At 56.7% G+C, this 24,662-nt stretch overlaps 1 protein-coding gene across 7 annotated transcripts; it reads right to left on the bottom strand.

Moving 5' to 3' along the window:
- Positions 1-5,839: 5,839 nt before the first annotated feature.
- On the bottom strand, positions 5,840-23,175 carry MDFI (MyoD family inhibitor). 7 transcript variants are annotated; one of them, XM_054557469.2, is made up of 5 exons: positions 23,104-23,175; positions 21,222-21,308; positions 13,800-13,982; positions 10,291-10,515; positions 5,840-6,769 (listed from the first exon to the last, which is right to left on the bottom strand). In XM_054557469.2, exons 2-5 carry the CDS (start codon positions 21,295-21,297, stop codon positions 6,513-6,515), a joined length of 741 nt encoding a protein of 246 aa, XP_054413444.1. In that variant the 5' UTR covers positions 21,298-21,308; positions 23,104-23,175; the 3' UTR covers positions 5,840-6,512. The 7 variants fall into 7 exon arrangements, with proteins under 7 accessions (XP_054413444.1, XP_024104315.2, XP_054413442.1 ...); XM_024248547.3 differs by lacking the exon at positions 23,104-23,175 and adding an exon at positions 22,772-22,860; XM_054557467.2 differs by lacking the exon at positions 23,104-23,175 and adding an exon at positions 21,527-21,611.
- Between the last annotated feature and the right edge of the window lie 1,487 nt (positions 23,176-24,662).

Genomic DNA, 24,662 nt, shown 5'->3' with positions numbered 1-24,662 from the left:
GTGTTTCCTGGAACCCCCTCCTAAGCAAATTATTTGCATTTCAATTCTTGTCTAGAGTCAGCTTCTGGAGGAGTCCAACCTGAGATGGAATATGATCCAGTGTGGGCAAAGATGTAAATAGAAGCCTGTTGGGGCTCCTGGAAATCGTTCCCTCCCTGCTCTGGTAAAAGGTGAGGGAGGAGAAGGCCCCATTTTCCACCTGCCTTTTTCTTTTTTTGAGACAGAGTCTCGCTTGTCGCCCAGGCTGGAGTACAGTGGTGTGATCTCGGCTCACTGCAACCTCCACTGGGTTCAAGGGATTCTTGTACCTCAGCATCCCAAGTAGCTGGGATTACAAGCATACACCACCATGCTCAGCTAATTTTTTGTATTTTTAGTAGAGACGGGGTTTCGCCATGTTGCCTAGGCTGGTCTCGAACTCCTGAGCTCAGGCAATCCACCTGCCTCGGCCTCCCAGAGTGCTAGGATTACAGGCATGAGCCACCGCACCCAGCCCACCTGCCGTTTTTGTTCTTGAGGGATGCCATGTGTAAAGACACAATGCTTGGGGCTGCAGTAGCCATTTTGTGACTAGGAGGGGAGCCATGGACCACATTCTGGGCATGACGGAGCAGGAGGTTGGAAGCCAGGATCCTTGATGGTGTCCTGGAGTTTCCTGATCAGCTCAGGGTTCAACCACTTCTGCATTTCTAGTTAAGGAGACAATAAATGTCCTTATAGTTGAGGCCATATTTATTTGTGTTTTTTGCTTCTTGCTGCCGAACACATCAATATTGACACAAGCCTTGTCCCAGAGGTGTTACCTTTGAAATCAGGGCCTCCCACTGCTACCTTGAGCCCTTGGGGTAGAGCAGGAGGCAGAAGGGGGCACAGGTTTGAACTCCACGGTGGCTGAGGGCCAGGGGTCCTGGACGGGAGAGGAACATGGGGACAGCTAGTGTCTGGGGTCCCAAGGATAGGGGATGGGGAGGGCAAGAAGGTAAGTCCTCCATTAATCCGTGCCAGGAGGACCATTGTTATTGTTATTATCGTGAAGCATCTCGAGGCTCACACTCGTCCTGGCCTGGCTGGGCCCCCCTAATGGTCCCATAAATCCCAGCCATAAAGAGTAATGGAGGGAGACAAATGACATAATTAGGAATAAATCTCAGCACGGTCTCTATTCATCAGCGTCCCTAGAACTGGCCAATCTTCCGAGCCATTAGCCAGGTCCTAATTAATGCTGAGCTGCCCAGCTCTGTGAAGGCTCCATGCCCGGGAGGGACCCGGGCTAAGGGGCATCACTGCCCCCACAGCCCACAGCGGGCGACCTTGGGAGGGTCCGGGGGCTGTGTGCCTGCAGCCTGCTGCTTCACCTTTCCATCTCCAAGGACCTTACTTTGTCCACACCCTCCTGTCTGCCTCCTTGTCTCTGTCTCCTTTTCTTCATCTTACTCCATCTCCCCAACTACCTTCAATCCTGTGTTTCTCTCTTATCAGATGGCCGCACTTTGTGTTGTTAGCTATGGAAGATCTGAGTTAGAAGGAATTGTGGGGGCCACCTGTAAAAACTCTCTAACATCTGTCCTTTCTGCCACCCTGTCAATACCTGGGCAGGGACCTAATCTACACCGGCTCCCCCAGAACAGTCCTTAGAACAGGGATGACCCCCGCCCTGCCCACTGCTGCGGTGGTCCATCCTTCCTGGGGCAGTTCTTGCTAGCAGAGTATTCTCTCATTCCTGGAGCTGGGAATGCTCTTTCTGCTATGTCTGCTTCTCGGTCTTACTCCTACCCGCTGGAGGCTGAAAATAAGCCACACTCTCCCCCTCAAGCTCCAGGTACTTGAAGGCCATCCTTGCCTTCTCTTCTCCAGCCAAATGTGCTGGGCTGCACTCGACAACTTGAGGTTTCCAGCCGGGTCTCCTCTACTCAGGGACTTCTCTGTACCACCCATGGTAGTCTGACCCCATGGTAACTTCTGTTGTTTTAATCTGTTAGCTTTCCCCCCGTTTTTCTTATAGCACCCCTACCTTTTTGGGAGGCTTCCCTTCCTTGATTCTATCAGGTTCTGGAGGGGTGGCCAAGTAGCCCACTCTCCCAGGCCACAGAGGCAGCACACGATGAGGCCTGGCCAGCCGCAGCCCTCCGTCCCCTGGCACCATGATTGGCTCAGGGATGAGCCTGTTGATGTGCGGGGCCAATCAGAGTGCCTCCCTGGCCTTTGCTATGTGGCCCCAAGGCAGTAGAACTGAGACGGTGCCAGGTGGACACTGTGTCTACCCCTTCCCACTCCACGTGTGTCTGTCTGCAGTAGGAGGAAATGTACCCCGCACCCAGAAAGAAGCAGACCCGGAGCTGGCAGGGATTGTGAATGGGAAGGTGGCTACGGCCTGGGGAAAAGCGGTGAAACCGGGTGAGAGGCAAGGAAGGGCTGGGAGATGGCTTTTCTGCAGAGGAGGCTGGGGTGATAAAAGGGCTGTAACTGCAGGTGCCATCCCATACCGCGTGTCCTCACCAGCCTGGGAAAGTCAGAGCACAGAGGAGCATCTGCACAGAGATGGCAAGGGACTGGGTCTGTGAGCTCTGTCCCCATGACCCACTACTCCCCGACTGTGGCCTGAGCCTCCTGTCCCTGCTTCTCCTTCACCTCTCTTTGCCCAGGGCCAGCCCCTAGGATGACTAAGCTCTTTTCCCAGCTTGGTCAACAAGTGGAGTCCCGCTGCCTCCTGCTCAGCCCTGGGATTGTGTGCAGCAGTCGGCCTGAAAACCCCCGAGACCAGCCCCAGCCCCCATGACTAGACTGTCACCCTGGGGAGCAGGTGAAGCCATTGAGGGTGACAGCATGGGGCAGGGGTGGACCTGCTCGGCCCAGTGTCAGAACTGCTTAGCAGTGTTCCGTCCTGGCAGCTCTGGAGCCATGGAGGCCACGGGGCCTGAAGCTCAGTTTGCCCTGCTCTGAGTATGAGAACAGGCTATGCCAGTTAAAGTTCCAAATACAGGGAGAAGCTGATGGAGACTATGGAGGCAGAGGGGTCCGGCTGATTGCCCTCCCCTCACAAACCAGCCTCTGGCTCAGCTACTTGCTCTGCCGTGGGGCCACCCCTGTTAGGTTTGGCACACAAGATCACTGAGTGGTCACGGACAGTACTAGCCATGGATGGCTTAACTTGGACTCACCACCTTCTCTCCCACAAGCAGGGGGTGCTTGCCTTGGTTTAGACAACCCGGGGGGCGGGATGGCCTCTTAAGATGTCTCCCGGGCAAAAATGGCCTGATCTGCTGCTCCAAAGATGAAAGAAGACTGGAGAGAGGCAGGTGTTCCCTGGACACTGTGGCCACCATTACGGCTGCAGTCTACCCGCTCTTCCGTCGTACACACAGGGAACTAAGGCCTGGGGAGGAAAGGGCCTCTTCCCCAGGGCCCACAGCACAGCCAGGCCTAGAACTGTCTCCTGGCTCAGCCCAGCCATTGGAAAGCAGAGCCTGGGAGCCTGTGGTAGACCATGAGGAGAGGGAAGGGCCCAGAGCCAGGGCTTTTGCCATTTGCTGCCCGGCAGGGATAAGGGCCACCTGGGCAAAGACAAGGGAGGTGAGGAAGGCAAGGCAGGCGTGGGACGAAGCTTGAATGGATAGGCATGAGTCTCCACAGCCCAGCCTCAGGCTGGCCAGGGGTGGCGGCGGCTGCAGGCTGTGAAATGTGTGAGTGTGTGTCTGTGTGTGCGTAGATGTGGTGTGAGTGTGTGTGTGGGTGCGGGTGATGGAATGCATGAGCCTGCGGAATGTATGTGAGTACGTGACTGTATGGAAAGTCTGTGTGAGTGTATGTGTGTGCGCGTATAGGTGTGAAGTGGGTGTGTGTTTGGAGTGTGTGTGTGTGTGTGAGAGTGTGTGTGTGTGTGTGTGCTGGGGGGGCTGGCTAAATCCTTCCCCTGTCCCACCCCAACCCAGCTTAGCCTCTAGGGTTTCAGCCACTGTCCTAAAGAAAACAGCCTGGAGCCTGCAGCAGGAAATCGCTGTTTGGATTGCAGAGGCGCCTCTTCCTGCCACAGCCCTGCGGAGCAGGGAGGGCCAGGAGCAGGCCTTCCTGCCCACCTGGACCAGATATCGAGCTGGTCAGGAGCCCCTTCATCCCCCGATCTGGGCTCCCTAACACCCTTCAGACCCCAGCCTTGAGGACCGAATGGGAAACCCTCCCACCGTTGTCTCTCCAGGGCAGTGGGAGAAGTGGATGCCCCCGAGGCTGAGTGAGCCGAGGCTGGAACACCCTCATAGAGGAAAGTCGGGCAGTCCTGTCAATGGTAGGTCCAGCAATCCCACATTCACGAACATTCTGCCGATACAGCTCATTCATACAAAAGGGTGTGCCTCGCTGAGCCTGATTTGTAACAAAGCGCTTGAGAGCAGATTAAGCAGAGCTGGGGGTCCCTGGACTGTGGCGCATCCATCCAGGGCAACTCAGCCAGCTCTCCGTGTGCTGGGAAGGAAGCTCCCCAAGACATGGCCAGGTGGGAAAAACAGGGTACAGTAGAGTGTGTACAGGATCCTCACATCTTCGTAAAAAAGGAAAACACATACATGTAAATGCTTGTGTGTGCACAGATTAGACTTTCAAACTTTCCGTAACTTGGGCAGGCAATAACTAAGAAAATATGTAAAAATACGCACAAATAGATACATGAGTGCTGGGGGTGCCTCTACCAGCTTGATTGTGAGACCCCAGGCAGATCCCTTCCTCTCTGTGTCCTGAATTTCTTGTGTGCTCTCAGAGGTCAGAAAACCTTGAAGATGGTGAAGTGAGGCGTGTGTGAGTGGGGATGGAGTGGGGAGGGGGTGGGGGGCTAGTTCTCGTTGCCTGTTAGAACCTCCTCCTCCTGCTGCAATGAAACCCACTCCCAAGGCCATAGGCTGCTCCCTCCTGTGACATTCCTTAAGAGAGTTTGGATTTCATCTGGCCCTTTTCCCCAGTCCCCCTTCCTTCCTTCCAGAATCCCTCGGAACCACTCGAAGCCTTCATTCCTGGAAGCAGTACCCACTAATACCCCTGCGGGCCCCGTCTCAAGGCCTTCATCAGCTGAGTGTTCTCCAAGTCGCCCTAGCTGTCTCAGAGCCTCTCATGCCCCCTGGACCTCTCCTGGCCTCCTACAGGTCCAGGATATGTGTGGGGGCTGCTGGTCCAGCCGGCCCCTTACATCGGGTTCCAGCTGTCCCCAGTGCGGCCCTGCGGTCCTCATAGCCACCATTGCTTCTCAGGCCCTTCCCTCTGCACACCAAGGCCGCCCCACAGATGGCCGTAGGGGCCCATGCAGTCCTGATAAGGCTTCCTTCTTTCTCAGATGCCTGGCAACAGAGGGATGCCTGAGGCTGGGCGTGTGACCCCCACTAGGCCTCCAGTGAAGCCCAGGGGCAAGTTTGCACTGCCCCAGGCCTGGAGTAGCCCCCTCCCAGGCACCCCTCTGGCACTGTCATGGGCATCACCTACGCCTTGGAGCGACTTCATGGGGGAAGAGCTGAAGCTGGAGTCAGCAGGAGATTAATTAATCAAAACCCGAACACATCTGCTGTTAATTAATTCCATGCCAAGGTTAACTCTTCCCTCTGGGCTTCCCCTCCCTTTGGTGGGAAGAGGGAAATAATGGTGGGAGACAGCACCCCCTTAACCTTCTTCCCTTAGTGGGAAACATGAAGAAGGGAGGGGAACGTGAAGGGCAGGGCAGTTTCTGGGGTAAAAAAAGCACAAGAGGCAGGGCCCCCAGAGGTCAGGGCAGCCTCGTCCATGTGGGTGCTTTTTAGGGGTGGTAGGGGGCGTTTGCTTTTGAGAGTCAGGGTCCATGGCAATTAGTCATGAGTCCTGAGGAAATCTGAGATGGACAAATATCTTTATTTACAGCAACAGATAGAACAGACCCTCCCTCCCTTCCTTCCCTTTCCCCTTCCAGTCTTTTCCATACCGTTCCCCCTCCCGCCCCACCCCAGGCTCTCGCCTAGCCCTGCCCTCTGGGGTCACTGCGTGGGTTAGGCCCTCACAAAAGCCTAGGAAAGGAGACTGGAGAGGGCTGGCTGAGGGTGGGTGGGGCGTCTCTTTTCACATTTTTCTGTCCTCTAAGCCCGGGGTGGAGGAGAGAGGCAGGCACCAGGAGCAGGGAGAGGTAGAGAGCCACGGCCCCACCGGCCCACCCTCCCCAAGTAACTTTCACAGTGTTCTGAAGCCCTGGCTGCCCCCTGCGGCCCCCACCCCAGCCCTGCCCCTAAGTTGTCCTGTCAGGTCCTCAGCAATGTATGAACCTGGTAACCCAGTAAAGAGTTCAGGCTTCTCTGCCATGGGCCCACCACCCACGGCTGAGGAGGTGGCCCCTCTGAGTGCCCCCCCACCATTTTCAAGGCTGGGGTTCTGAGAGGACATGGGTGGGTAGGAGAGGACCAGGGAGAGGGGGCTTCTCAAGCCTTGTGTGACAGTCCTGGGCCTGGCCCCACTCAGAGGGACCCTGCTGGAATCTGCAGGGGTGCCAGGCTGGCCTAGCCCCTGACAGAGGCTCAGGAGGAGAAGCAGAGCCCACAGCACTCCATGCAGATCTCCAGGCAGTCCGCGGACTCGCAGCAGGCATCCAGGATGCCACAGTCCAGGTCGCAGGGCAGGTCGCAGTCAGCACACTCGCCGGAGCCGCAGCAGCAGCAGCAGAGGCACGAGTCCTCTGAGCTGCAGGAGCCGCAGGTGGCGCAGTCCAGGACGATGTTGCACAGCGTCAGGAACTCGCAGAACAGGCAGGACAGGATGCAGTGGACACAACAGTCTGTGGGGTGGGCGGTGGAGAGGGGGAGGGGTGAGAGAGGGGGAGGGGTGAGAGAGGGGAGGGGTGAGCGTGTGTGAAACAGCCAGGGGCGTGGGAGGCCCGCAGCAGCAGCAGCAGCAGCAGCAGCAGCAGCAGCAGCAGCAGCAGCAGCAGCAGGGACGCTGAGTGTTCACTGTGCGCCTGAAGCTCACGTATCCGTCCCCATAGTTCCATTTTCTAGGTGATGACCCCGAGGCACAGACAGTTAAGCACATCAGAGCAGGCAGTCTGGATCATCCTTGCTCTTAGCCACCCTCTGTTTATTTGTTTAACCAACATATGGAGTGATACATGTTCTAGGCACTGTTCTGAGTGCTGTGCATGAATTAGATTCATTTAGGCCTCCAATGACTCTGTGAGGCAGGGGCTATTACTAGCCTCACTCTACAGATGAAGAGACTGAGGTTAAGAGAAGTCAGCCCGGCCCAGTGGCTCACGCCTGTAATCCTAGCTCTTTGGGAGGCTGAGATGGGTGGATCACCTGAGGTTAGGAGTTCGAGACCAGCCTGGCCAACATGGCGAAATCCCATCTCTATTAAAAATACAAAAAATTAGCTGGGCGTGGTGGCACACCCCTAAAATCCCAGCTACTCGGGAGGCTGAGGCAGGAGAATCGCTTGAACCCAGGAGGTGGAGGCTACAGTGAGCTGAGATCGCGCCACTGCACTCCAGCCTGGGCAACAAGAGCTAGACTCTGTCTCAAAAAAAAAAAAAAAAAAAAAAAAAAAAGAGAGAGAGAAGTTAAGTCTACACCCAACCCAAATCCTACCACCTGGCTCATCTCTCACCTGGACACCTTCAACAGCCTGCTTACTGGTCTCCCGACTCCCTGGCTTTGACCACTGCCACCTGGCATCTCTACTCCACACCGCAGCCAGAGGGATCCTTTAGAAATACCTGTTGGATCCTGGCCCTCCTCTGCTCAGACCCCTCCCATGGTTCACATGTCGCTTGTGATAAAAGCTGAAATCTTTGAAGTGGCCTCTGAGGGCCGCTGCAGTCTGGCCCCTGTGCCCTCTTAGTTCTCTTCTCCCACTCTTCTCCTCCGGATGACTCTGCTCTGGCCACGCCAGCCTCCTGGCTGCTCCTTGGCCATGCAGGCGCTGATTCCTCTGCCTGGAACAATCTTGCCACAGGCACGTGCTTGGCTGACTCCCTCATCTCCTTCTTTGCCCAAATGCCACCTCTCACTGAGGCCTTCCACCACCCGCTTCAATACTGCAACCGGCTGGCTCTGCCTCACACTCCCTGCCCAGCCCTACCTGACTGCCTTCTTCTTCCCTCAGAGGACATCGCCTCCCACTGTACTACACGGTTTCCTCATATTCATTGTCATCTCCTTCTACTGGATATGTAAGCTCCAGCAGGGCAGGCATCTTTGCCCATTTTGTTCACTGAAAGATTACAAGTCCTTAGAACAGCACCAGACACATAGAGGTGCTCAGTGAATAGAATAGAAATGCATGAAGCTGCGCTGGGCACCAGCTGGGAGGTGGTGGAGCTGGGACTTGAATCCGGGCTGCTGGCTCTAAAACCCACATCCTGCAGCCCTCCGTGTGCTGGGGCCAGGCCATGGGGCACAGTGTGCAGCTCTCCTGGCCAGGGGGCCCCCTGGGAGGCTCACTGCGCTATGGAGGGTCTAACCCTGTTCTCCTGCATTCTTGTGTGGAGGGACTAGGGTCCTGTAATCTCTCTCCACTCTGGATAGGGTAGTTATCTTCAAATGTCAATCTCATGAGGTCACCTTGTTTAAAACCCTTCAGTGGCTCCCTACTGCTCTCCAGATAGTCTAGGTTCACTGCCTGGTTGGCAAGGACCTCCCAGGACCCCTGCCTGCCAGGAGTCTCACCTTTGGCAGTTCACCCTCCAGCCACACTGGCCATTTCTCAGCTCTGTGCTCATGCTCTCCTGGCTGGAGCCTCCTTCTGGTCTTTTAAGGCATGTTCAGACATCGCCTCCAAGCCTTCCCAGGATTCCCTCCCCAGATTTCTGGGCTGGTGTGAGTGGTCCCCCTGTGTTTGCGTAATCCTCTGCGTGAGTTTATCACTGCACTTATCACATCGTATGGCGATTACCTATCTACGTCTCTCATGAGAGCTTTATGAGGTCATGAACCAGGTATCCAGCACATAGCAAGTGTCTAGGACATTTCATTTTATTTTTCTTTGAGACAAAGTTTTGCTCTTGTTGCCCAGGTTGGAGTGCAATCTCGGGCGCGATCTCGGCTCACTGCAACCTCCGCCTCCCAAGTAGCTGGGATTACAGGCGCCCACCGCCACGCTGGCTAATTTCTTGTATTTTTAGTAGAGACAGGGTTTCACCATTTAGGCAAGGCTGGTCTCAGGTGATCCACCCGCCTCGGTGGATCCCAAAGTGCTGGGATTACAGATGTGAGCCAACACTCCTGGCCAGGACATTTTAAATGAATAAATGGCTCCTTCATAAATAAGACTGTTGGGACCGGGCTCGGTGGCTCACGCCGGTAATCCCAGAACTTTGGGAGGCCGAGGCGGGTGGATCACCTGAGGTCAAGAGTTCGAGACCAAGCTGGCCAAGATGGCGAAATCCTGTCTCTACTAAAAATACAAAAATTAGCTGGGCATGGTGGGATGTGCCTATAGTCCCAGCTACTCAGGAGGCTGAGACAGAAGAATCGCTTGAACCCGGGAGAAGGAGGTTGCAGTGAGCCAAGATTGTGCCACTGCGCTCCAGCCTGGGTGACAGAGCGAGACTCTGTCTCAAAAAAAAAAAAAAAAAAAGACTGTTGGGCAGAATCTGCTTTGCAGAGTGGGAAGGTTTCTGAGCATGTTATGTGCAAGTGTGTTTTGCAGATGCCCAGGCCAGGGTCCCTTCACATGGACAGGAATCACTGGAACATTCTGAGGTAAGGGTCAGGCCATCACTGAGCTCAGGCAGCTGTTAGCCATGTTCAATTGATAGCTGGTGAGGAAGCAACTGGCTGCCCCCGTGGCCCTGCAGAGGATCTTTGTGTTGCAGGCGCATCGGCTGGCTGGGTGTCTGGATCCTCTGACCTCCTACTGCACCTTGCAGCCCTGCCCTGGCACCATTTTATTCTGCTACATGTTCTTTTTTCCTCCCTAAACAGAAAACTTCTGTTTCCAGAAACAGAGTGGCTTAAGATGGATCAACCCAGGTGGCTCCGTTCCTTGTCACAGCAACTCTGGGAAAGCAGGGATGGGGAGGGGTTTGGGGGGTGGTGGGGAGGTGGCCTTGAGAAGGCAGGTACACCTTTACCCAACAGGTGTACTTTGCAAGGTTCTAAGATTTGATCATGCATCAGGTTCCCTGCAGGGCTTGTTAAGCTCCACCAGAGATTCCAGTCCAGTAGGTGTGGAAGGAGGCTGAGATCCTGCATTTCTAAGCAGCAGCCTGGTGAAGGTGCTCCTGTGGGCCCATGCGTCATGCTTCGAGGAACCCGGCTTTGGAGGCCTCTCCCAGGGAGAGATGGGATGGGTGCTTACCTTCCTGTGCCTGGAGGGGGATCTGGGAAGCGGTGGATTTGCTGCTGCTCTTACTCTTCTTGCTGCCCTGGCTGGCGAGAGATGGGTGCGTCTGCAACTTCCGGTGGGCCTTGGGGCCACCCAGGGCACCATTCCCCGCCTGTCTGGTGCCGCCCAGCTCTGAGGGGTGGCCAGAGCCATTCGGCAGAAGTGGGGTGCAGCCCAAGGGGTTCCCCTGAGGCTGGCCTGGAAAGATGAAGAGAAAGGGTGATGGGAAAAGGGTGGGGGTCATTCAGCCCCCAGAGCGATGCTTGAATCCTGCCTGCTGCATTCTTACATACACCCCAAAGCACCCAGCCAGACCTGTATCCTGCAGATGGGGAAACTGAGGCCCAGAGAGAAGAAATGACTAGTCCAGAGCCAAGCCATTAAATTAAGTTGGGCCTAGCTCCTGATTCTCAGTTCAGTGCTCAGTCCAGAAATGACAGATGTGTAAGGGCAGGGGCTCGGAGCCCTGGACCTCTCCTTTGTTCCTCACACAAAATCCATTCTCCTGCTCTTGTCATCCTGGGGTTTTGGCAGAGTGGTGGCAGTGGTGGTGCTGGGGAAGAGGGGTGGTTTGGCTGGGGTTGGGAGCACAGCAGTGAAGCAGTTAATCTTCACCTCGGCCTCTGCCAAGCCCCCAGCTGTTATTGCCCTTGGCGCACTGGGTGATTTATTGGAAACATCTGTTTAGAGATGAACGCCTGGCTCTGGAATCCAGGGGCTCCTCACTGCAGCCCCTTTACCTCCTGCTCCTTCCTCCTGGTGCCTCCACTCAAGCCTTTGCCCTCCGCACCCCTAACCCCATCCTGCCTCTATAAGCAGCTGGCAGAGAGTCTGAGGAGGGGCCCTTGGGGTTTGGGAGAGGAGGGAGGGAAGAAGGCAAGAGGAAGGGCAGTGGGGAGACCTCTGAAGCCAGGACCCCTGGGTCCCCATTGCAGGCTGAGGGACCAGACTTCAGCTTTATCAATGGGGTACAGGCAAGGTGACCCTGGAGACCCCCTAAACCCCGAATTCCTTCCTACTGCTCACTCAGGGATGTTCAGTTCTGGGTGAGAACCGGCTGGCTCAGTTCTGTTCTCAAGAGATGAGGGGAGGTGTGTATGGTGGGGGTAGTGAGGAGGGACTGAGGAGGGTTCACTGAGAGCTCTGGGGCCCCTCAGCTATGCAGGGGTCCTGACTCCTGGGCAGGACCCTGTGGCCCCAAGGACCCTCTGTAAATGTGGGGCACTTCAGTCCCTCAGGAGCTGAGATCTGGATCCCCATCTCCCTCCAGGCCTGGTCTGTGTATGTGAATTGTGTAGGAGGTGTCTTGGGGGCCCTGGAGCCCAAGGAGAGGGGAGGGTGGCCTCGGTGCCTCCCTTGGCTGAAGAGGCCGGGTCTTCCAGTGATGGCAGCAGTCACAACATCGCACACTGCATGCTTCCTGCACGCCAGCCCTTCTAAGTACTTGCTGCTCACGGATCCCCTCGGTATTGCTACTCTTCTTTTACTGATGAGGAAACTGAGTCCCGGAGAGGTAGAGGTACAGTAAGTTGCCCAAGGTCACACAGCTAGCAAGTGTCAAAGATGGGATGAGCTTAGAGATTAGGAGCTGGGGCTCAAAGGGCAGAGGCCAGCATGGGGGCAGAGGCTGGGAGACAAGCAACTAAGGAATAAGCTGCTATTATCACACGACAATCACTACCCTCATAACTGGTGTTATGTACCAGGCACAGTGCTAGAAGCTTTAGGTGGAGCAGCTTCTCTTTTTTTTTTTTTTTGAGACGGAGTCTAGCTCTGTGCCCAGGCCGGAGTGCAGTGGCGCAATCTCAGCTCACTGCAACATCCGCCTCCCGGGTTCACGCCATTCTCCTGCCTCAGCCTCCCAGGTAGCTGGGGACTACATGTGCCCGCCACCACGCCCGGCTAATTTTTTGTATTTTTTAGTAGGGATGAGGTTTCACCGTGTTAGCCAGGATGGCCTCGATCTCCTGACCTCGTGATCCGCCCGCCTCGGCCTCCCAGAGTGCTGGGATTACAGGCGTGAGTAGGTGGAGCAGCTTCTTTAGGCGTCGCAATAGATCTACTACTGGCCCCATTTCACAGATGAGAAAACAGAGGCCCAGAGAGGGGAAAACTTGCCAAAGGTCCTGTAGCTGGGAAGTGGGGTGGGGAGGGCATGAAGATTGGGAGAAAGGAGCTGAGGACAAGGTGGGGGGTCGGGGGAGGGTGGGAAGCAGGGTTCTGGAGAGGCTCCATGCTGGGAGCCTCCAGCAAGAGGTGTGGCTGGTGCCTGCATCTGGGTAAACAGGGTTAAGGCTATGGGAAGTGGCCGGGCCTGAATCATCAGGCCCCCACCTCTTGGCCCCACACAGGGTGACTGGGCCAAGTCCTTGGCCAGCTTCGGTGCCCCTTGCCCTTCTGCCTAAACATGGGCACAGTGACCAGAGGGCGGGAGTGTGCGGTGAGCTGAAGGATCTGGGTGATGTGGACAGACACAGAGCTTGTCTGTGGCCATGGCCATGGGGGCTGAGTCACAGAGCAAACACTCAGGGCTCACAGACACAGGAGTGTCTGTCCCATTCCCACCAGACCCCCTCCTCCACTGCCAAGGCGCTGACCTCTTTGTCTCAATTCTGCTGGTGGGTGTGCTGGAGGAGACCGAAGGCCGTGCACTAGTAAGCCTGACTTCCAGGGAGTCCAGCTTAGCCCCAGATGCCCTGGCTGGAGCAGGCTCCCAGCTCAGCCATGCCAGCTGGGCATGCAGGCAGGCACTGCAAAGAGTGTTGGGCCGGGAGACCTGAGTTTCCCAGCTTGGGACCAGGGTGGGCCGTTCTCTGTGCCTGTTTCCTCACCTGTAAAATGGGCTTCGCAGTAGCCATCCTGCTGCCTCATTGCAGGCTGATCAGGAGAGCAAGTGAGCCCACTCAGGGAAACAAAGTTGGAAAGTAAAAATGTGTCTAAAGATGTGGGCAAATCTTCGTTAGTTATAAAATGACCCCAGCTGTTGCTTCTCCTGTTCTTGAGGGTGAAGGTGGAAAATTCTCTCCCTCCCCTCAGGACCTCCTTGGAGAACTCGAGCCAGGCCTGGGAATGGAGCTGAATTTTGTTCCTTTCACCCTAGAGCAACTGGTGGCTTCTTCCTTTTACCCCTGATTCCTGGAAGGATGGAGATGCATCAGGCTCTGGCTCCCTGCCCGACCCCAGCCCCGTAGCTCTCTTCCTGAGGCAGGGGGTGCCTCTCTCCAGGTAGCCGCATGCTCTCTGTCCTGAGTCATTTTGCCTGGAGCCTGCCCACACTCCCTGCTTCCTAGTCACTTTGCAGTGGAGGTCTTCCCCTTGACAGAAAGCACAGTGACAGTGCCCTTCCCCTTTCTGCTGCCTGTGCTGCCACCCTCAAGGTTCTGGCCAAGTGGGTGCACCCATTTTTGCCAACCCATTTGGGTTGAGTTCCCTAGTGCAACCCTACATGTTGCCATCCAACCTCCTGGCCCCCTAGGACTCACATGTCACAGCTTCTGTGGGGACGTCGAGGTCAGTGCTGTCCAGGGCCTGGGGGATGCCAGGGCCATTGCCTTGGGGCATGGGGGTTGCCGCTTCCTCCAGGGAGCCCTCCTCTGGCGCTGCCTCCGCAGGGTGAGTGGATCCTGTTACTACCTCCAGCCCAGGAAGGAAGGACAGGGTCTGAGCTAGGAAAAAAGCAGATGACTGAGGTCCATTTTCCTGGGGCCTTCCTGTTTGCCCAGCCGTGGGCCCCGCCCCACAGCCCAGCATGCCCACTGAACCCTCATTCTTTGTCTGTCTGCATCAGTTATGCAGCCCTTACTCTAGCTGACAACAGCACCAGGTTCCAAAATAGAAAGCTCCCAAACCACAATCTGGGAGTAAGCAAGGGTGTGCATGCATTTGAGTGTGCGCACGTGTGCATGTGGTGTCGGGAGGGGCAGAGATGGCAGAATATAAAGAAAAGTAGGGAGAGGAGGCAGAAACACAGCGCAAGGGAGAACACACAGACGGTCAGCAACGGAGAGATAGAGACAGGCATTGAGAGTGACAGGGAGAATCAAAGGGACAGTGAGAGGTAGAGGTAAAGGGAGATAGAGCATTGGACTGCGAGAGACTGGGCACGGAAAAGAGATCCACAGCGACCCAGTGACAGACAGCCTGGGACGGGAGCGAGACGCAGCAATAGTGCGGAAGTCAGTAATGGAGAGAAAGATAGAGATGGGGCAGGGGCAGAGGTGACAGAGAAGGTAGCACTGTGTGATGCAGAGCGCGGAGAGAGACAGGGGAGAAACTGGGTCAGAGAAGATGATGGCAGGGGAGTTAGAGGGACCTGGGGGTGAGGAGCAGGGAGGGGCTACAGTCAGGAGGAGGACAAGGAGCCGGCCGGAGCACTGGGGAAGAGGTGAACCGCAGCCACATGTAATTACAGTGGCTCTGTGCAGGGGCGGCAGGCGGCAGAAATGGAGCCACCTTCAAACCCACAGCTCCCCAGCCTGCAGGACTAGGGCCCCTAGGCTCAGGGGGAAAAAGGGATGGGGGATGGGAGGTGAGGGAGGGAGGAAGAAAGGGGTCCGAGCTTCCACACACTCAGCCAGGGGTCAGGGGCGAGCCCAGGCTGTGGCAATGAAAGGGTGTAGGGTGCAGCCTGGGCCTCTCATCAGACCTCAGCCTATGCAGTTAGTTGGAAGGACAGGGATCTAAAGAGGGTGGCCTTCCATCTGCCCCCTCTCCACATACCATGTTGGGAGAAGGAGCAAGGAGACACAGAAACAAGAGACCCAGAGACGCAGAGGCCAAAAGAGCATGGGGAGAGGTAGGGTGACACAGAGGGGGACACGGGGAGAGGCAGGGTGACACAGAGGGGGACACGGGGAGAGGCAGGGTGACACAGAGGGTCATACAGAGGGGGACATGGGGAGATGGGGAGATGGGGAGATGACGAGAAACAGCAGGGAAGCCCAGAGAGTACACACCCCACAGACAGACCAGAAAGAGACACATGCAGAGACAGAGACACAGAGAGACACAGGGTAGTCTTGGGAATTAAAGTGGAATCAATCACAGAGAATAATGAGGGGTTGACACAGAGAGGGAGAGAGGGGGTGGGGGAGAGAGGCAAAGAGAGGGAGATGAGAGATGAAAGAAGAGAGGAGGGAGGTAATTAGAGGGATCAGTGGAGGCTTGGGCATGCAGGCCTGGGGGATGGGAGTTGGAAGCATGTTGAGGAGAAGATCCTGTGGCACAGCCCTCTGTGCCCATGACCCTCAGTGACCCTCATGACCCTTGTTCCAAGGGGTCTGGTCCCCCACAGCCAGGGGAATGGACCCCCAGAGGCCCCATGTGGGAAGCACAGAGGGCGGCAGGCCCAGCAGGCATGCTCTCACCTGCCCAGGGAAAAACCACAGGCCTTGCCTCTAGACAGGAGCTGGGGCAATGGGGAGGGAGGGCTGGCGCTCCTAGGATGCGTGCAGGGCAAGAGAGTTATTTGCTGGGAACCCTTCCCGGGGCCCATGGCTCCACAGAGGCAGGGGTGGGTTCCTTCCAGCTCCATCTGCTCTTTGGGCCTGTTGAGAGCTCCCCTCATAGCTGGGTTAATCATTGAGAAATCAAATGGCTTTTGGATGATCAGAGGATTTGGACAAGAGGGAGCATGCAAGTGGAGATGCTGGTGCTAGATGGTGCCTCTCCTAGCCCTGAGCCTGGTCTACACCAGCTCAGATATGGCTCTTGAAGGCTAAGACCAAGTTGGCATGAAAAGGGAGGCTCAGGGTCCTAATTTCCAGGAAACCAGGGGCCTGCCTAGCTCCAGACCCTGGCCCCCAGAGGCATCTTGCTATGGCCCTGGGCCCTGAACTGGGGGACCTGACTCTCCCACAGGGTGTAATGAGACAGAAAGACCTGAGTGAGGAGCGGAAGACCCAAGCCCTACATTCACCAGTTACCAGCCTGGCAAATTATCAGAGTTGGGTTACTTTGCGTGGAAAGGGCAGTCCTAATGCTCATGCCACAGGGTTTCAAGGAGGAAAGAAAATGCTCATCAGGGGGTTGTTCGCAAGCCTTTCACCCACAGCCCTACTACTCTTCCCTCCTTCCCTCCTTCCCTTCCTCTCTTCTTTCCTTCCTCCCTCCTTTCTCTCTTTTTTTTTAATGAGTAGTTTGGCTTCTGACCTTTCCCCTTCCCTCCCTCCCTCCCTCCTTCCTTCCTTCCTTCCTTCCTGTGCTGTGTGGTTTAACATTTATTAAGCACCTACGAGGCACCCAGCAATATGACAAGTACTGGGTATACCCGAGTGAGAAAGACCAGCTCACTGCCTCGGAGTTCTCGATTAGGGGAGGGGTGGGCTGGTGGCTCTTACATACCCAGAGGTGCAAGAGTTACACTGGGGCATCTGGAAGAATGGTGGAAGCACAGAAGACGGACACCTAGCTCAGATGGGTGAGTGTGGCAAGCAGGCTTCCTGGGGCAGGCAATACTCACACTGAGTCTTGACCAATCAGCAGCACAGAGGGGGAGTTTTGAGAAGAGCAGCAGGAATCAAGACCCCCGGAGTGAGCCGCTACAGAGTGAGCAAGGAAGCCACATGCTCTGGGGTGGTGTTGAGGCTGGGAAGCCTAGAATGATAGCTGGGGCATGACAGGCCTGGTGGTCACTTCCCAGGCTTCCTGCTGAGGTCACCAGGGCTCACAGAGGTGACACTGAGTCTTATGGTAGAGAGAGCCAGGACTTCTGCTCCCTGCCCTGCTCCCCCTCCTCCCTGCAGCGTTAGAGAGGGAGGAAGGCGAGGAAGAGGGTTTAAGGAGCCTGGAGTTCACATCTCCACCTGCCTTACCCAAAGCATCTCCGCTCTCTGGGCAGCCTCTCCTGACAGTCACCTACAGGGCTGGTGACCTTGGATCTGGTGGGAACAGGAAATTATAGAGTGCAGACCAAGGCCCGAGGAGGCCCATCCCGCAGGAAGCCTACCAGGCATCAGACCGTGGAGGAAAAATGAGGAAGGAAAGAAAACCAAGTCCAATAATCCTGATCTGGAGACACACAGAGGGACAGAGAACATCCGGAGCCAGGAGGGGCCGCAGAGGGGACCCAGCAAACCAGCACTGAGGGCAGAAGAGGGAGCTGTGCCACATATCCAAAGACAGGGAAGCAGAAGGAAAAGGAAGAAGCAGCTGCAGGAAGATCTGGTCTGCAGAGGAGACACTGCCTGGGTGGCCCAGACCCCTAGGTGTGGACTGAGAAGCAGCTCCTGCTTGGAACAGATGGGGCAGAGGTGCCAAGAGCCCAGTTTTCCATTCTGTAACCAAGAGACACCGCTGTCCAGCCACAGAGGGGAGAACAACTCGGGAGAAACTTCTGGAGGGTGGAAGTGTGGGGTATGCAGGAGACAAGGGGGTGGCCAGCAAAGGCGAAGGAGGCCCCCCGTGTGGATGTGCAATTCATGTCCTGCAGAAGGTGCCTGCCAAGGGGGTGAGTGGATGTGGCTGAAGTCCTTGCCCTCCTAGTAGGTGCCATCTGCTCACCCAACTGCACAACTGCTCCATCTGACCAAGGGGGTACCTTTTTCTAATCTGCACCGGGTGCCACACATGCTGGTGGCATCTCTGAGCAGAAGCCCCCAGCCCTGTACCCCTCCTCTCAAGGGTGACTATCTACAAAGGGGAGATACGGAAAGGCAACAGCCCCTTTGCTTCAATACGCTCTCATTCCTAACACGGGATAAGATTCTGGTAAATGCCTGGAGCTCTGGAAAGACTCCCCAGGTGGGAGTGGGAGAGTCATGTTTACATCATGAGCCCAAGAGGAAAGGCTGAGACTCACACCCTCAGCAAGGACTCTATGGGCTCTCTCTGCCTGCCATCCACCAAGTTGAGGGGTGGTCCTGAACCAACAGGGAGTAGGGGGGAACCTCTTTCAGGCGGGATGGTTTCAAGCCTGCACAGTGCCCATGGGAGTTTCAGCCAAAAGATCCCTGGCTGGTGTGGAGAGAGGCCCGTGTTCCAGAGCTCCACTGCCTACTGCCTTAAGTTTAGCCCTCGTCATTGTCTTTGTGGACCGTGGATCTGGGCTTCCCACTTGAAACTCTGACCATCTCTGGAGAGGGAAGGCCAGAACCTCATATGGTCAGAGAGTGGTGGCTGGAACCCCACACTTCAATCTTTCCTTGGCTTGGCATTCAAGGCCTCAGTCTGGACCTTCAATCTATCAATGTACCAGGATCCTGTGTTCCAGGCAGACTAGCCTCTCCATGGTCTGGGCCATTGCCGGATCTTCTGACCAGTCCACCCATGCTTATACTATTCCTGTTGACCAGAAGGTCCTACCCCTCCCACTCTCCAAACCCAACTCATCCTGGACCAAGCTCAAACTTCACCTCTTCCTCTAGACAGCTTTCTCTGACCCAGTTGCTAAGAATTTAGCTCCAGTGTCCCCTCTTGTTAATTATAATTTGCTAGTGAAATCCTGGCTTCTCAACCAGACTACAGCCCTCCCAACTCAATCCCTTGGAGTGGTGTCCATATTCATCTCTGCATCCCCAGGGAGCACTCGGCAAATGCTTATTGGGGAGTACTTTCTGGAGTTTGGAATGCCCCTGTCAGGGGAAGGAGAAAGAGAAAGGGATGAAGACTAGGGGTGGCATCTGGACCTGAACCCCAAGAAAGTCAGAGAGGGTGGACTCCTTTGATGCACACATGGTTGATGCTAATCCAATGGTCACACTCCCAGGCCACCAAGCTGAAAACTAAAGAGGGCCTGAGCTGGCCAGTTAGTCTGGGACAAGTTGGTTTTATTTTAGGTCTGAAGGCTCCAAATCCCCAGGAAATTCAATTTAGAACCATGAACAGGAATGTGATGCCCCAATGCTGGGCAAAAATGTGCCTGTGGGCTAGGGAGCCAGGCTCCCGGGGCTTTCCTGGGTGGGGAGGAGGCTACTAGGAGAGCCAAGGGTGTGGGGACTTGGCCACCTGCCCCTACCAGATCTGCCCTGAGTCCCCTTGTGCCCTGCCTGCATCTGTGGCGGCTGAGGGAGGGGGCCGACTTGCTCCCTGGCTGTCCTGCCAGCAGAGCCTCTGGGGCAGCGCTGTGGCCTTGCTGTTCTGTCAGCACTCAGGGAGTAAAGCGTGGGGGATTCTGGTCTCAAATTCAGGCGTCTGTGGGGTTTTGGCTGGGTCTCCTGCGGTTTGGGCTTCCTGGGCAGCAGGCTCACTCTCCCAAGGCGGTGGCAGAGCGAAGCCTTGAGTTATGAAAGCCGCATTGTCTGGCCCAGCCCAGGCTGGGGAGAGGGTCTGCTGGGGCTCTGGGGGGCCTCAAGTTACAGCCCAGGGCTTAACCCTCCCAGTTGCCCACGCTGACCCCGGTTCTGTGCAGTTAGCCCTCTCCTCCCGCTGCTGGAGCTGAGAATGGCTTCAACAAGGAAGGGGATCTTGGAAGGAGGTAGTGGAGGGAGAGCAGAGAAAATGGATAAGGGGAGGGAGAAAGCTGGAGAGAGTAAGAGGACGAGAGAGCAGGAGGCTGAGGAAGGGAGGAGGCAGGAGGGAGGCCCAGCGGGACAGGGAAGGTTCCCAGACTCAGAGAAGGACCCTTCCAAGTGCCCTGCCCCCAGCTGTCCCTCTGGGCTGAAGGAGTCCAGTTCTTGGAGGCGCTCATCTTGCAGAAGGCCCTGTTGCAGGGGCCCCACAGAGACAGCAGGCAATTTGAGGCTTGGCCAAGATGGGCTGTAGACACACTGGCCTCATCTATGTGCTGGCTGTTGGCCAGACATCTTCCACTTGTCCTCACTCTGGTTTAGAGGACCCCCCACCTCCACAACTAGGCGTCCATACCAAGTAGGTGGGGAGTGGAGAGGGGCCTCCTAGAACAGGCAGGCAGGCCGGCTTCGAGGGCGCATGTGGAGGCTGAGGCCAGAGAAGGGAAGGAGCTTGTCCAAGGCAAGGCAGGGAGTTCGTGTCAGAGGTTCAGGAGCAGACCTTCATTATTCAGAGTCAAAGAGGGGAAAGGGGGAATGGCGCTGGTGGGGAGGAAGGCAACGACTTAGACAGTGGAGATTCCAATTATGAAATCCGGGTCCACACTCCTGCACGCGGTTCCCCTGGCCCTGAACACATCCCAGAGGTTCCTGACTGCTCCCTGACCCGGACTTCCATTTGGGAGTTTCGGCTTAGGCATCTGGCCAGTGAGGGGAAGGGACTGAGAACCAGGGCCAGCAAGGCCCCTACCCCAAACCCCTTCAGGGAGTCACAAACCGTCCTTGGCTTGAGAGGCTCCCCCAGGAATCGCGGGTAGGTTACAGACGGCGCCAGGCGCGGGACGGGGCATTTCACTTGGGCTGTAGACACTGGGTTGGGGTGCGTGTGTGCGCACAGGGCAGGGGCGGCGGGGACTGGCCGGCACGAGAGGGAAGGAAGGCGAGGGAGAAGGGATGGCAAGAAAGAGGGGAGGGGCTGGGTCCTGCAGCGGCTCGCGGCAGACAAAAGTTTTCGGGAAGCGCTGGGCTCTGGTTGGGCTGGGGGAAGGGAAGTAGAGAAAGATTCAGACAACGCCCCCTCCCCCACACCAGGCCCCCACAAATATTTACACACTGGGCAGAAACAGTTGAGACACAAATCCCAGACGGACAGACAGACACCGCGGAGTGTATGTGTGTGTGTGTTTGTGTGTTTGTGTGTGTGTGTGTCTGGTGTCGGGAGTTGCGGGGAGTTGGAGCCAACTTGGCACAGCCGCAGCCTCTGTTTAGGGCCCTGCCTCCCTCGCCCAGCCCCCTACTCTCCTTGGACCAAGTCCTCAAACCCAGACTTTTCGTCCCTACCCCCACCAAGCTCCCCGGAACCGTCTCCCCGCGTCTGGGGACGGAGGGGAGAACTAATAACTGGCCCCTTCAGCCGCCCACCCGCCCCTGTCCAGCTTCGCTCGCCACTCTCGGTCCTACCTGGGCCCGGGGCTGCGCTGGGGGCTCCATAGGGCGCGTCGCAGCCAGAGGGGCGCTGGCCGCTCACCTGGTACATCGGCCCCGGACCTGCGGAAAACAGGGCTCAGCGGGCGGCGCCGGAGGCGGGCAGGGGGCGATTCCCCCGCAGATGCGCGCCTCCCACGTCCACTCACTCGTGCGAGCCGCGCTACGCTCTCTTCCAGCCGGATTCCCGCGCGCGGCCCGCCATGCGCGCCTGCTCCGGGCGTCCCCGCCCGGGTCCCGCTCGCTCCCGGGTGCTCGCCTGGCGCCCCCTCCCCTCTCACTCGCTGCTTTCTCCCATTTCGGTGCCAGCTCACGCCGTTCGCCCGTTCCTTCTTCCTTCTCTCCCTCCAGCCCCCCTCGCTCCTCCCCTACTCGCCTCTCCCCTCCCCTCTTCCCTGGCCCACCCTCTCCCTGCCCCCTCCTCGCCTTCCCAGTCGCCCCTCTGCGGGTCCCCTCCCCCGCGCCGGGCTTGGCCCAGCCCGGAGCCGGACACGTCTGTCCGCGGGGCGCCCGAGGCCCGAGCCCCCACAGGAAGCCGGCTGGGCGCGCTTCCTCCGCGCTCTCGGAGCGGGGCCTCAGTCTCCCCAAATCCCTGCTCTCTGAGGCCCGGAGATCCGCGGGCTGCACGTTTTCCTTTGCCTGTCCAAACTCTGCAAAAGTTTCTGGAAAATCAGGAGAAAGAGAAACCTCAACCACTTCGTGGAACTGTCTGAATAATTGCGGCCTCCAAATCTCTTTGCCCCAAAGATGGGCGCGATCAAGTTTCTCAGTCACCTTTTACCCACCCCCTCGGTCTCCTCCCGGGGTCCTAAGCCAGGCACAGGGATCTGGGCTCCCAGGCCACTCGCCCACAGCGCCAGAGTTGTCTGTCCGGGAAATCCGGTTAGTGACCAACCAGCCTCCCCTGTGCCGCAGCAGCCCAGAGCATCCCCGACCCTCCTGCCCCTACCAGCTGTGCGTGGGAATGTGTGTCAGAAAACCGACTTTGGGGGCAAAGAGAGGTCCTCCGAATTCAGCCCTTCTTTGGGATCCAGACTGAATCCGAGGGCTTCTAAGATGAGGGTTCGGGGAGAAAGGGGAGGGAGGGAGCCTCTCCCGGTGGGGCCAGCCGGGCGGTGCGTCTGGATGGTGAGCCGCGGTGGTGGGAAGGAGCCGCTGCCAGGCAGTCCGAGAGGGTTCAGGGACCCTCAGCGCGACCCCGGAACCTGGTCCCCGAGAAAGGGGAAGACTTTGGAGCCTGCGGCTCTCCAGGTGGGGCTGGGCGGGCCCGTGGGATGATGCTCAGGTGGGGCAGGCCCCTGGGGTGACAGCGTCTCGGCCATACTTGTCTAGGGCCGCCTAGGAGCCGCGTCTGGGCTCCCCGCCACGAGGGCCAGTGAGCACACCGGAAGGCAGCGGCGGCACCAGGCCACCTTTTCTAGTCCCGCGTCCAGCCGGGTCTGGAAGTGGAGAGCTGGGACGCAGGAGGCCTGGCGTCCCAGCTCCCCACTTCTTGGACTCTCCCAGCACCCATAGTCGCTACTTACGGCTATCGCAGGTCCTGGGGCGCCGTCGGGGCCAGGACGGGGATGGCCCCCACGGCGCCGGCAGCGCTCTCGGCACCCGCGGCCACGTCCCAGCGATGGGCTGGGGTGGTTGCGGCCCGGAGGAAGGTGGGGCGGGACGAGAAGAGAGTGTTCCGCCCCCCAGGCCGGGCTGCTAGCTGCGGGGGTCTGTCCTAGTGCCCCAGGAGCCGGCGGGGATCCGGCTGCTGTCCGGGAGCTCTGGAGAGCTGAGCCAACTCCCCCTTCCTGGCACGGGCTGAGTCACCCGAACGGGACGCGCCCGCGCCTGGGCCTGGCGGCTGCTGCATTCTTACCTGCTTACCTGGGCGCGCACGCTGGGCCTCACCCACCTCCAAAGGCAATCCTCACCGTCTCTCTCCGTTTCCTCCCGCGTATAGGGCCCCCTCCCGAACCCCAGACCTCAGTGCTGCACCCCTCCCCCTGCTTTCTCAGTCTCAATCCGGGGCCCCTAAACTCTGCATCAGCTCAGTCCCGGAGCCTTACTGTTCCAAGTCGCCTGCTTGATCTCAAAAGTCCTCTGAATCTGGCCCAGTACTAATGTCTGTTTTGTTGGAAATGTAAATTACGCTTTAAATTTAATCCCACACGCTGGTTATGCAGGTGTGCTCATTTTGTAAGGATGCAGCAAGCTGAACATTTATGATGCAGGCACTTGTTTGTATGACTATTATACTCGAATAAAAAGTTTTTAAAAATCAACACATTAAAATCAACATTCCAGTTCAGAGCATGATAGGGTATGATGGCCAGGCTGGAGGCCTGGCTGGGAGATCAGATTCCAGACCCACCATCTACTATATTTCTTTGGGAAAATCCCTTTGCCTCTCAGCCTCAGGAGGGATGAGCACTGGGGCCCAGGACCAGGACTGGGGTGAGGTAAGTGAGACACTCACCTGGTGTGCAAGATTTCGGGGATACCAAGATAAGGAATTTTTTTTTTTTTTTTTTTTTTTGGAGGCAGGATTTTGCTCTGTCTGCCAGGCTGGAGTGCAGTGGTGAGATCTCAGCTCATTACAATCTCCACTTCCCAGGTTAAAGCAGCTGGGACAACAGGTGCTTGCCACCACACCTGGCTAATATTTTTTATTTTTAGTAGAGACGGGGTTTTACCGTGTTGGCCAGGCTGGTCTGGAACTCCTGACCTCAAGTGATCTGCCTGCCTTGGCCTCTCAAAGTGCTGAGATTACAGGCATGAGCCACTGTGCCCAGCCTGATAAGGAATATTTTAAGGCAATATTTTAATATACCAAATGGGCAAACTACAGCTCTTTGGGCCAGCTGCCTTGTTTTGTAAATAAAGTTTTATTGGAAACAGGACCAGGATTAATCATGCAAGTTCAGGGTCAGATCCTGTCTTTATCTAAAATGTTGGCATTTCGTTTATCATAGACTTTTTGGCATTAATTTGAATTTTTATACATACTGCAGGAAAATATTGTTTTATCTTAATTACTGAGTTTTTTGATGCCCCCTTAAGTTTTGAACCTGAGCCAAGTGCCTCATTCACTCCAGGTTTCACATGCCTCACCCTAGTCCCGGCCCTGTTACTGTCTCTTCCTGAAGGACCTGTCCAGGAAGCCAGGCTAAATGAGGGGAGATCAAAGGTGTTCCCCCACCCAACACTCACACACACACATATGCACAGCACCAACTGGGCTCTGCACCCAAGCCCGGGCCCAGCTTCCCCCGGGGTCCACCGATCAGTTCAGAATAAAGCGCAAAGTCCCTCAGTCTCCATGAACTGGGCCCCACCTGCCTTGGCCCTCATTTCCCCTTACTTGTTCCCTGCCAGCCATGCTACTTCCTTTTCTCAGTTAATTTGCCAGGCACCTTCTCGCCTCAGGGCCTTTGC

Source organism: Pongo abelii, chromosome 5 (genome assembly GCF_028885655.2).
Source record: "Pongo abelii isolate AG06213 chromosome 5, NHGRI_mPonAbe1-v2.0_pri, whole genome shotgun sequence".
Lineage (NCBI taxonomy): Eukaryota > Metazoa > Chordata > Mammalia > Primates > Hominidae > Pongo > Pongo abelii.
Note: the sequence above shows the minus strand (reverse complement) of the source record. Positions and strands in the feature narration are given on the sequence as shown.

Excerpts from the sequence above, each read along its gene's own strand:
- MDFI (XM_054557469.2), bottom strand. The coding sequence starts at position 21,297 with ATGTACCAGGTGAGCGGCCAGCGCCCCTCTGGCTGCGACGCGCCCTAT. Across the intron at positions 13,983-21,221 it reads CAGCGCAGCCCCGGGCCCAG|CTCAGACCCTGTCCTTCCTT; the intron begins GTAGGACCGAGA and ends CTTTTTTCCTAG. Across the intron at positions 6,770-10,290 it reads CCCCCTCCAGGCACAGGAAG|ACTGTTGTGTCCACTGCATC; the intron begins GTAAGCACCCAT and ends CCCACCCCACAG.